At 42.2% G+C, this 13,063-nt stretch overlaps 1 protein-coding gene across 4 annotated transcripts; it reads left to right on the forward strand.

Annotated features, from left to right (window-relative positions):
• The first annotated feature begins 637 nt into the window (after window positions 1-637).
• Window positions 638-5,666, forward strand: prmt1 (protein arginine methyltransferase 1). Of its 4 annotated transcripts, none has more exons than XM_045221385.1 (10): window positions 638-718; window positions 1,849-1,944; window positions 2,204-2,359; window positions 2,748-2,811; window positions 2,940-3,082; window positions 3,669-3,780; window positions 4,426-4,541; window positions 4,708-4,858; window positions 5,082-5,203; window positions 5,451-5,666. In XM_045221385.1, exons 1-10 carry the CDS (start codon window positions 692-694, stop codon window positions 5,532-5,534), a joined length of 1,071 nt encoding a protein of 356 aa, XP_045077320.1. In that variant the 5' UTR covers window positions 638-691; the 3' UTR covers window positions 5,535-5,666. The 4 variants fall into 4 exon arrangements, with proteins under 4 accessions (XP_045077320.1, XP_045077322.1, XP_045077321.1 ...); XM_045221387.1 differs by having other exon boundaries at window positions 3,669-3,756; XM_045221386.1 differs by having other exon boundaries at window positions 1,858-1,944.
• Window positions 5,667-13,063: the final 7,397 nt, after the last annotated feature.

The raw sequence follows: 13,063 nt of genomic DNA on the forward strand, positions 1-13,063 counted from the left end.
CCAGTTTTCCAGAGCATTGCTGGACTTAAAAGCCCTTGACACCATTGATACCATATTTGCTTCAGTGTCCCTAGCTTGTTGGCTCCACTGCAACGCTTCCCTGTTCAAATAAAGGTGCATAAGAACATCTGCAATTGCACGTTCTCTAATTGCAGGACTGTCATGCTACAACCTTTTTATTGAGCTTTTCCTTCTGCAGGACAGGAAACAGTGATAAACAGGACTGACATGGGCCCAAATGTTTAAGATATAGCCTGCAAATTGTAATAAATATTTTGTACTATGTAGAAAAACACAATTGGAAATCAAAAACAGCAAGAGCTTGTGGGATATACCAACGCTGTCGGCTTTATCCCAGCAGTTAATATTACAATGACAATTGGTCATTTACTTAGATATAGATGAGCACTACTTAAATGTTGTTTGTTAGATAGATAGCGCAAAGATCTTAATCCAATAACCTTTCTTCAGTCAGAAGTGCAGCAGTTTTAGCCAACCACAATCATAGCTGGACTTTAGGTGTAAGTGTGAACCAATGAGGACTCTTTATGCAAAACTGGGGGCTTTCGTTTGGGAGGTGCCTGCAACACGTATCCAATCACGAACCGTTTTTTGCGTCAAAGGGTGGGGGCTCAAATTTGTGCATTTTAATACCACTGTGCGTCTGCGTCAATGCCCACACGGAATTGAAATGGCGGAGACTGCGGACGGAATGGAGGTAAGCGCAGTGGTGTGATCGAGTCGTGGTTTAAGACATTTTAAACCACATATAATTTCTTTCTGTAGCTTAAAATGTAAGTATTTTCACATAGCTAAAGTAACTATGTTTCTAATGTCATTGTAGGCCGCGGAGCCTGCTAGTTGGCTAGTTCAGAGAGTACACGCACTTCACTAGCAAAGCATCCATTTTAGCCAGGCACAATCTAACGTACACTGCAAGGCTCATTCATTTGTTGAATGAGCACAGCAAACTCTTACTGTGTATATGCGGTTGTCATGTAATTCTAGTTAGTGAATTATGAATGGATTTGGGAAATTGATTAGTAATGACAAGTATATGTTGTGTGATATAATCTTTATGAAAGCCATCGTTAGCTCGCGCTTCGGGGAGAGACCGCATGGGTGGTAGGTTAACAATGCTAACTAGTATTTCACAAGGCACATCTGGCACACTTTTCCGGCATTTGATTTAAATAGCCCAAGGTCCGTTTGAATCCATCAAATGCGTTTCAATAACTAAATACATTTAATATTTGTTAGCCATTGGTGTTAACTATAATATGTATTGCTAACGTTACCTAGTCGGCAGCCCGGCAGGAGCTATTCACCACTTTCTTAGCTACATAATTTAGGTATTTGTGGCCAGCCAATTCCTTTAATAAAGTTCTCATTTTAATTAGGGAAGCTCGCTAGTAACGTTATGTAGAGCGCGCCATTCGAGTAACTACTGGTTTCTACGTTTGTTTTCTGTCCCAAGTCAGTCAGTGAAGGCCTAAATCACCATGTGCTTTCGCTCTCACCCTTTGTGCTCGGAGAAAATAATGCTTCATGCACTGAACTTGGGGCTTAGCTACAACTACGTGAATTTAATACCACACACCCGTACTCGCAAATGTAAATAAGTCGTTGGCAGTATTGTCCTATGAACATAAACGTTTATACGTTTTGAGCAACTTAAAGTCATTAAGATTATATCTTCACACAAATGTCACATCTATTCAAGAAAAAAAATTTTTATCAGCACGTTCTGCCTGGCTGCAACTGGTTTGGATAGAGGACTATCATAGATGTCAAATGGTCATTGTTGCCAGTCTGGGGCTGGTTGTGACTGGTATCTCTTTTGGTGAGATTTCTCAGGGGGAGAGCTCGGCCAAGCCTGCAGCAGAAGACATGACTTCTAAGGACTATTACTTTGACTCATATGCCCACTTCGGTATCCACGAGGTAGGTATCTTCATTAAAATGTTTATTTGGTGAAAAAATTGATGCTACAACCAAAATGTTTAAAGACCCATGCCACACTGATATAAACAGAATTTTGGTCAGCACATCTGTGCCAAAATACAATGGGGCTAGTAATATAGGCTGTCGAGATGAGTGGTACATTGTCAAATGGTCAAGCATGTATACATCCCATTTGGAGTGACTCACCTCGGTCAGTGTTGCCTTGAAACTAATCTTTCTCTTGGGTCCTGCTCTGTAGGAGATGCTGAAAGATGAGGTGCGCACCCTGACCTACCGGAACTCCATGTTCCACAACAAGCACCTGTTCAAGGACAAGGTAGTGTTGGATGTGGGCAGTGGGACTGGCATCCTCTGCATGTTCGCAGCTAAAGCTGGGGCCAAGAAAGTCATAGGAGTAAGTACCCCCACCTTGTTTGCAAACGGGGAAGAGACTCATACATACACACCTCATTTACTGCCATGCACTGTCAATAGTCTGTAGTACTTTTAGAACTTGTGATGCAGCATCACCATTTTCTATGCTATGTGTGATATGTCCCCATTGTCATACCATATTGTGTAAGGCATACATGTTCCTAATCTGGCACAGATGTGAATGTTTTGCATCAAGACCTGTTTTACTTGCTTTACCATAATGAACAGAACACGTAGAATGGCCATGAGTTCCCAGTAGACTTCAGTTGCCTTAATGGGAGCTCAAAAGGATACCATGGTTCTGGTTAGTTGTCATTACTTGAGACCCCCAAAGGCCTGCTCTCTAACCCCCGCATTTGTGTTTTCAGATTGAGTGCAGCAGTATCTCTGACTACGCTGTGAAGATTGTCAAGGCCAACAAAATGGACCACAGTAAGTCAGTCCTTTCCCCCTGCCACTTCAGTTTTCAGTCACCCCTATCCTTCACAATGGTTCAACCTGGCTTGAAGGAATGTTGTGGCTATTTAGTTGTAACTCATCCCTCTTTTCTCCCCATTCAGTTGTGACCATCATCAAGGGGAAGGTGGAGGAGGTGGACCTCCCTGTAGAGGGAGTGGACATCATCATCTCAGAGTGGATGGGCTACTGCCTCTTCTACGAGTCCATGCTGAACACTGTCATCTACGCCAGGGACAAGTGGCTGGTATGTTCCTGCCTGTATATTTAATTAGTACATTATGGAATAGACTTAAATGCTTGTTTGAATGTCTTAATTGCTGTCTTTCCCTATACTGAAATCTTCGGGGACAAGTGTCAGGTGTTAAACTCTGTTTGGCCATATACCAAGGCTTTTAGGAGGTTCAGTTCCTGACTTGCTGTGGAATTGACCATAAAATAAACCTCATTCCAGTGGGTCTTGCCAGTGCCAGGCTGGAGTGACTTATTGGGAACATTTCAGCTATAGCACTGGTGTGAACTCTAAGAAAATGTTTTTGCCTCACCTGTTGTCCTTACATAGTTAACTGCGTGTGCCGTAACAATATTCAGTCCGATCAAATTATGTATCTGTGAAGTGTATTGGATTAGTGTAAGACTTTTTGTCTGGAGTTGGCTTCCCTCTTTGGAGGCGCAGCACCCCGCGCAGACTGGCGCACACACCACCAGCAGTCATTGTGCCATGATTCCACACAGCTGCTACTAAACGTCAGGCCTTTGGATAGCCTGCTAATGTCATTCCCAAGTGTATTAACCCGCCATGCTCTTTTTCCCTCTCCCTTTCTGTCTCCTAGAAACCAGAGGGACTGATTTTCCCAGACAGGGCTACCCTGTACGTCACAGCCATTGAGGACAGGCAGTACAAGGACTATAAAATCCACTGTGAGAATTCCTCTAAATTTTGGGGTAATGTAGTTGATGTAATTTGGCCAGCGTTGTACCCATGTTTTTGGTTGGAGAGGAGTTAGTCAGGGGACTTTTGTGTCAGGTTGGATTCTGTGATCAAAGACTGTCGCGGCCCTTATCTAAGCAGATTCAGCTAACTCTCACGGTTGAGTCGGTCAAAGGAGCCAAAAGCATATTGTACTGTGCTTGTATTAAGATCACTTTATTGGTCAATTGCACACAAGGTCCAACTAAAATGTCGTTAAAATCGCTTTTAACCTAACCGCTCCGGAAAATACATGCATAGGTTTTGGAGAGGTGCGGGGGAATGCCACACTAGGTGCCCGGGGAGTTAAGTGCCTTGCTCAAGAGTGCAATGGCATCTAGGATTTGATACCAGCGACCCTCCGGGAATCGAACTGGCAACCCTCCAGTTGCTGGCTTGCCTCTAACCGCTAAGCTACCTGCCACCTCTAATAGTTAGCCATATCAACTCTGCTCTAGCTAACTAGTCTGGACTTTGAAGTGTGCACTTCTAGACCTAGCAAAGCGAACTACGTTCTTTGAAGGAAAATGAAAGACTAATGCCAACAATTTAATAGTTACTTTTTAAACTTGGCGTCTACCTATTTGTGGTGGTAACCCCCTATATCTTCGCTGTAACAGGGTGGGAGAACGTGTACGGCTTTGATATGTCCTGCATCAAGGAGGTGGCCATCAAGGAGCCCCTGGTGGACGTGGTGGACCCCAAACAGCTGGTCAGCAGCGCCTGCCTCATCAAAGTGAGTCAATCACACTCCGCAGCCACCCCCAATGCACACAGTTCCGTGACCCCCACTTGGAATGTGACCTTTTCTTGTTGGCACCACATCTCCAGTTCAAACAGAGGTTTTTGCATTTCTTGTCATCTGTCTCACGTTGTCCACCCCCCCTCTACATTGTCCCCAGGAGGTGGACATCTACACGGTGAAGATCGACGACCTGTCCTTCACCTCGCCCTTCTGCCTGCAGGTGAAGAGGAATGACTACATCCACGCCCTCGTCACCTACTTCAACATCGAGTTCACGCGCTGTCACAAGAGGACAGGCTTCTCCACCAGTAAGTCTTTATGCTCCACCCGTAAACCTTCTGCACTACAATAATAGATATGTTCAAATAAATATGTTCACTGAATCCTTATAAATTAAGTCTATGGTAAATGACAGCACAAGTAATCTTCAATAATTGAGAGAATACATTTTCTATCTAGAATTTAAGGGATTTTTTAAAAAATCTGTTACGTGAAGTCATATTAAACCTGCCCCGTTTCTCCTCTCCCCAGGTCCAGAGTCCCCCTACACCCACTGGAAGCAGACGGTATTCTACCTGGACGACTATCTGACTGTGAAGACTGGAGAGGAGATTTTCGGGAACATCAACATGAAGCCCAATGTCAAAAACAACGTAAGAAAGAGGGAAAAACCTCCCAGTCTGATAAGTTTATTGGGATACCTTTTTAAGTGTCCAAGCCCACCCTTTTTTACCTTCTGTTGGTTTGAGTGTCTTGTAAGTCTGGTTGTTTACCCCTCCTTTTTTGAACTAGAAATGATTACTGCCATCTGTTCTGTCCCATGGTGTTCTGTGGTTTTTAAAGCTGTGTTTATCCAATGTCCACTCTTTTAATCTGTTTCTGTGTCTGTTTTGCTTTCAGAGAGACCTGGACTTCACCGTTGACATAGACTTCAAGGGTCAGCTCTGTGAGGTGTCCAAGACCTCAGAGTACAGAATGCGTTAGGTGCCCCCTTCTCCCATACCCCATTGTGTGTTTGTGAAAGGGGGAGTGCTGAAGGAAGATCAGGGGTCAGTGTGTCTGTATGATCACTTAATTCTCATCCTCCAGAACTTGACTGGTACTCCTAAGCAATGTTTGAAATATTCTGTCTTGCTTTCTTGTAACGTTTGATCAGATGTTCTGAGGTTTAAAACAACCAAAGGAACAATGGAAAGGCATGGCGACTCATTGTGCAATAGTCACTGAAATAGTGTTTGTTTTTACATGTGCTTATGTCTTTACGTTCAACTCATTATCTTAGCCTGTGCTTAAACTCAACGCGTGCGCGCACACTGACCCCCTCACCTGCCTGTACATAGTGTTATTGTTCAGTCACTTTGGCCTCTGTTGTACATTCACGGATCTTGTTGACATGTCAGAACCCCCCCTTCCCGTTTTCATAAGAGGCGCCTCCTGTGATGGGTTTCTGTCCCCCCGCCAGCCAATTACTGGGAGGGGGATGCAAGTCAGCCATTGGTGTATTTACAAATTCCGAATGAGAGTAATTGGAGGAAATCCTCTCCAGGCTATAAAAAGCAGTTGCAGCTGTGATGAAATCTGACTACCATTACGTGGAGCTTGCCTCAAGACGAGCTGAATGGTCCCATGGATCATCATGTCTGATTTGGATGGATATCTCTGTACTGATGACCTCCCCTTGCACGAGACTGACCGTAAGCAGTTTGTTCTCATCCAGCAGGTGGGGGTGATGTAGTCTAACCATGGATCAGTTATCATTTCCCCCATTCAGATCGGTCTTTGCTGAACCTGTTCCCTGTTCTAGCAATCAGAATTCATAAGAGCCCCCTACTAAGAAAAGCAAATGTGGTTTTGATTGGAGGAGTTTAGCCCAGTGTACCTTAGGGCTAGACCTGGTGATGGATGGATTATTGGGACCACATCAAAGCGTCCACTCTTCCCAGTGTTGGACTAAAGGAGATCCCTCTACCCTGTTGTCGTCACCGCCTGGATTCAGTAGCATTGGTTTAGCTGATCCCAGGGCCCCTTGTTTGCTGGATTATCTGTCTGGTTTGCCCTCTAGCGCAAAGTGCAGCACTTAAATCTGAAACAAATGTGTGCTGGTTTGGCCAGACCGCCAGCCAGAAGGGGCAGATGTCGACCTGATTGGTTATCACACGTGTGGGCTATGCAGGGTGGAGATTGGTCAGACTGGATTGTTTCATGTTATGCTTTTTTTTGTCCTTGCTGGTTTATGCATCACACATTTTTTTTATTTATCTTTTTAAAAAATAAAGTGAAACTGGAAAATATCATTTCTGTTCAGATGATAAAATTGCCATGGGCTGAAATCATGTCTTTATGGCAATTGGAATACAGTTGTCTCTGAAGAAACATTTCATAAATAGTGTCAATGTGTATTGGACACATGGCCAGTGTTGCTTAAATCTGTCAGGATTTGTATACTCATTGATTAAACTACTTGGTTTATCTGAGTCCATTTGTCATCAAAACAGTGGTGACTGTTATTGTATGAAAATAATCTGTTTAGGTTTGTGTTAATGACATGCAAAAGTCTTTAAGCAGTGGATGTTTCAACAGAATCTGCTATACTAAACAAATCTAAATGCAACAATTTCAAAGATTTTACTGAGTTACAGTTCATAGGAGGAAATCAGTCAATTGAAATAAATTCATTGGGCCCTAATCTATGGATTTCACATGACTGGGCAGGGGTGCAGCCATGGGTGGGCCTGGGAATGCACAGACCCACCCACTGGGGAGTTAGGCCCAGCCAATCAGAATGAGTTTTTCCCCACAAAAGGGCTTTATTACAGACAAATAATCCTCAGCACCCCTCCAGATGATCCCGCAGGTGAAGAAGCCGGATGTGGAGGTCCTGGGCTGGCGTGACGCTGGTTTGACTTACTGCCAAATTATCTAAAATGACATTGGGGGTGGTTTATGGTAGAGAAATTAACGTTAAAATCTCTGGCAACAGGTCTGGTGGACATTCCTGCATGCAAATTGCACACTCCTTCATGTTGAGACATCTGTGGCATTGTATTGTGACATTTTAGAGTGGCCTTTTATTGTCCCCAGCACAAGGTGCACCTATGTAATGATCAGTGGCGATTTTAGCATGTAAATCTGGGTGGGGCAAACTCAAACCACATTTAAAAAAATGCATGCTAGCAAAGCCAATAAACAATACATTAATTGCAATATAATGGTGACGAAAGGTGCCCACAAACTGTTAGGGCCTACATAAAGCTGTCCCAACAGCAGAGCTTTCTTTTCAGCACCATGGAGTGAATCCTTACCACCGCTTCACCTGGCTATCGGCAGAGCCTTGTCTGGCAGTGAAACCGTTAATTCAGCCTCATCTACTGCCTTTAAAAAAAAACTGCTGCTATGGCTGACTTGCTTGTGGATTTGTGTAAGTCGATAAGAACCGCATTCTCGTTCAACAATAACAAATGGCAAAATGAGTTTTGAACCATACACAAATATTGGGTCGGCGCACAATTGGCCCAGCGTCGTCCAGGGTAGGGGAGGGAATGGCCGGCAGGAATGTAGCTCAGTTGGTAGAGCATGGCGTTTGCAACGCCAGGGTTGTGGGTTCGATTCCCACGGGGGGCCCGTATGAAAAAATATAATGTATGCACTCACTAACTGTAAGTCGCTCTGGATAAGAGTGTGTGCTAAATGACAAAAAATGTAAAAAATTACATTTATGTTCAGTAAATTCAATGTTTATTCATATCATTAAAACTCAGCTCAAAGTATGTGCAAGCGAACGAGCTGCGACGAGGTAGGCCTATTCATTCAGCTCTTTCAAAATGGACACCGGCAGAAATTCAGATGTTAGTTCTGATAAATTCAGCGAGTTGTTGAGGCCTTAACTTTACTCTTTCAAGTTACCACACAGAGAGAAAGACTTACATAGCTTACAATTTGAAGTATTTTATTAGGCCAATGTTGTCTAAAAAGGAAGGAAAATACAAAACATGAAGATCCACTTTTATATAAAATATACCAACAAACAAACCAACGGTCGCAATATCAACTGGAATTACGTGGGTCTATTCATGAACTTTTTGTTGAAAACAAATATTTTAATGGGAAAAGACTCACTGGCAAACATGGTTACAGACCAAACAACATTATATAGTATCCCCTCCTTGTGAAGAAAAGCACATGAGCTAATTATAACACACAAAGTAAGCAAAACAATTAAATCATTCCAACATTGCCTAAAATGATTAATAAGATACTGTAATGACCCGGGCTGGGTCATAAAGGAAAAAGAGACGGACACCAGGTGTGCAGGGCAGAACACAGGTTTATTCCTAAACTGGGCTATTGTTCAGGCCACAGCCCACGCCGCTAAATTCCGAATGTCCACAAATACACAATGGCAAGTTAAGGGGCAGACTCATAGGAGCAGGTCAGTATCCCGAATAGAAAAAGAGAGAGATGAGACAGTAAACCCTATTTATTTTTTACATTTTTTGTCATTTAGCAGACGCTCTTATCCAGAGCGACTTACAGGAGCAATTCGGGTTAAGTGCCTTGCTCAAGGGCACATTGACAGATTTTTCACCTAGTCGGCTCGGGGATTAGAACCAGCGACCTTTCGGTTACTGCCACAACGCTCTTAACCACTAAGCTACCTTATGCATTTCAAAACCTCGCGGGATTACCCATCATACCCCTGTAGTATCTGAACAGTTTATAATTTTGGCTGACGTTTGCAAATGGTGTGTTAGAGGAACTTTACTCTGCTTTGCTGAAACATCTGGAAAGCATTACTACAGGGGCCCCTTGGAATAGAGGACATTTGGAGATGTGGAGGTCAGGGATTGGTCTATCAAATACCACCCATATTATGTTACATAGGAGAAATACCATGGTTGGAACAAAGGACAGGGAGAATAATCAGATTTGAGATTGGGTTAGTTATTCTCCAGATTCTGCAGAAATCTGTAAATTGATGCTGGAACCTTTGATATAATAAACCTTTATAATCAAAAAAAAGGGGGGAGGATTTGCATCGATCTATATCTCTTCCTATTTCTTCTGTGCTAGTCATTGTAGGATAAAATCCTCTTGAACATGAAGCACCTTTAATCTCCAAATCTTCATCGCTGTCTCCATCTTCACTTTCATCAGAACTCAAATCTCTTGTATCTTTCTTCTTCCAACTTCCATCACCCCTTCTTTCCGCTCTGGCCAACCTCTGTCTGATCACAGGGTCATATCCACCCATGATCTCTTCTGAATCACTCTGATCATCATCATCATCAAATTCCATCCTCCTGAACCTCACTTTACCCTTAGTTTCCAGACATGTCGTTTTCTTCTTACTTTTGGAGTTTGGATTCATCTTTATGGTCGTTTCTGCTTGTCCTCTCTCTATTATTCGTTCATCTTCATCTCTGATGCAATACTCACCCTCCTGAATGATCACTGGAAGCTGAGGATAGACGTCCTTAAACTCTACTTCTTCCTCGTAAGGTGGGGGTCTTTTTGTTGAATCCTTATGTGAGAAAGGTGTATTGACTTCTGCCATTCGTTTTTCTGTTATCTTCGCCTCTGCCATTTTCTCTATACCTCTGTCTCTTTTATCTTTTGTATCTTTTATCAGTTTTTGTCCCTCATTTTCAAACAACTTAAGAACCCCCAGCTCTCTTTGTCTCTTTTCTTTACGTTGTTCCCCTTTTTCCACCTTCTTTTGATCTGCCTTATACGTCGACACAAGCACTTTCATTATCGACACAAGCACTTTCATTATCTTGATTACGTCTGGGTTAAGAGTCCCTTCCACTGGCCATGGTTGTTCAATGTCAGGCCAACGTTTATTCCATTTTCCAGATAACCTTGCAATACCATTAACTAGAGGATTACTATTTTGTACTACATCAACAGGAGTAATTACTTTCATAGTTTTGATGTCCTTTTTCCCCATTGTAACAACTCTTTTATATTCCTTTATTGTGAATTATTTATTTATTTTATTAATATTTATTTTAAACTAATTAATTTGTAAACCAAAAAATACTTTAAGCTTTTTTATTTCTTTTTTTTAATTATTATTATAATTTATTTATTTATTAATTACGTTTTTTTTTTATTCTACCAAATTATTGATTAGTGGCAATCTTACCACATCCGATCAGGAAAAGTAAAGGAAACTAGTCAACTTCAGAGCAATCAAAAAATAAAGACCTGTAATCCAGTAACACTACAGCACCCACAAACCAATTGCTTAATAAGCACCCAAATCACCTTAATTTTACAGAATAATCTCAGTGCTGGATTTCCAACACAACTCTAATCAAAACAACTCATGCACAAAAAACCCTAATGTGCAATTCTCAATTACATCAATTGATCAGTCTGTTGCCAAGTCCCTGCCAAATGGTCACAACATGAAATATTCTATGCATACACAATGTATCTATTATATCCTGTAAGGAAAGTAAGTTTGTGGATAGAACAGTACTGGCCTTAATTGGACTGGATCCGGGGCAGCACACGCTGTCGCGTGACACACTGGTCAGCACCTCCTCTCTCTCTGTCTCCTCCTTCTCGTTTCTCACATCACAGGAGAACAAAAGAAACAGACAAGAATTTAGTATTTTATGCACTCACTGGGTTATTTCAACCATACAATACCCTTTTAGACATACCTATGTTCACATTCGCGCTAAGAAATAAGCAAACAGCTTAACTCAGGAATATTATAAATAGCGCAATAATATTTTCTTTTCTTTCTTTCTTTATTTACTTTTAATCCGTCAACATAACTCTCATTTATAAATTCAATGGATCTCAATCAAATAGTTTCATAATTAAGCAACAGCCACTTAACAAACAGAATACTTTACTTGTGTGTATTCAAAGTCCCCCTCCTTTCTGTGTCTCCCAGCAGCTCAGGCAGGGGAGGCAGGGGAGTGGCACACTCACTCCGCGCAACTCTAAATTCCTAAAATCCCACACATGCGCAGCTCATTCACCAGTGCGATTTCAGGGTGAGAGGAGCTCCCGCAAGCAACTTTCTCCAAGTCAAACAGCAGACAGACCAGCTGTCCCTCTGTTTTTTCCAACACAGACAAACAGTAACACTGAACAAAACGCACAAACCAACACAAAACATAGAACAACAATCCTACTTTGAAGTTTCTTAACTTTATTATCTTCACTTATTCTACTCTTAATCTGTAGAGTTATACTTATTTTATAAATCCTCTCTATGCAATCATAACATCCTCCCGGGGGCTCATAGATTATTTTCTTATTCATTACAAATACTCTCTTTTATACAATTATAACGTCCTCCCGGGGGCTCATAGATTATTTTCTTATCCATTACAAATCTTCTCTTATACAATCATAACGTCCTCCCGGGGGCTCATATATTTTTAACACTTTTAAAAACGAATCCTCTCTATACAGTCATAACGTCCTCCCGGGGATTCATATATTTTTAACAATTTTGGAAACGTTCTCTCAAATGGAGACTCATAAGGTTTTAACCGTAATTAACATATTTCCTTACAAAAAACTAAAACCCCTGTTCTCAACCAAAACATATATATGTACAGTGGGGAGAACAAGTATTTGATACACTGCCGATTTTGCAGGTTTTCCTACTTACAAAGCATGTAGAGGTCTGTAATTTTTATCATAGGTACACTTCAACTGTGAGAGACAGAATCTAAAACAAAAATCCAGAAAATCACATTGTATGATTTTTAAGTAATTAATTTGCATTTTATTGCATGACATAAGTATTTGATACATCAGAAAAGCAGAACTTAATATTTGGTACAGAAACCTTTGTTTGCAATTACAGAGATCATACGTTTCCTGTAGGTCTTGACCAGGTTTGCACACACTGCAGCAGGGATTTTGGCCCACTCCTCCATACAGACCTTCTCCAGATCCTTCAGGTTTCGGGACTGTCGCTGGGCAATACAGACTTTCAGCTCCCTCCAAAGATGTTCTATTGGGTTCAGGTCTGGAGACTGGCTAGGCCACTCCAGGACCTTGAGATGCTTCTTACGGAGCCACTCCATAGTTGCCCTGGCTGTGTGTTTCGGGTCGTTGTCATGCTGGAAGACCCAGCCACGACCCATCTTCAATGCTCTTACTGAGGGAAGGAGGTTGTTGGCCAAGATCTCGCGATACATGGCCCCATCCATCCTCCCCTCAATACGGTGCAGTCGTCCTGTCCCCTTTGCAGAAAAGCATCCCCAAAGAATGATGTTTCCACCTCCATGCTTCACGGTTGGGATGGTGTTCTTGGGGTTGTACTCATCCTTCTTCTTCCTCCAAACACGGCGAGTGGAGTTTAGACCAAAAAGCTCTATTTTTGTCTCATCAGACCACATGACCTTCTCCCATTCCTCCTCTGGATCATCCAGATGGTCATTGGCAAACTTCAGACGGGCCTGGACGTGCGCTGGCTTGAGCAGGGGGACCTTGCGTGCACTGCAGGATTTTAATCCATGACGGCGTAGTGTGTT

Source organism: Coregonus clupeaformis, chromosome 7, assembly GCF_020615455.1.
Source record: "Coregonus clupeaformis isolate EN_2021a chromosome 7, ASM2061545v1, whole genome shotgun sequence".
In the NCBI taxonomy this organism is placed as follows: Eukaryota; Metazoa; Chordata; class Actinopteri; order Salmoniformes; family Salmonidae; genus Coregonus; species Coregonus clupeaformis.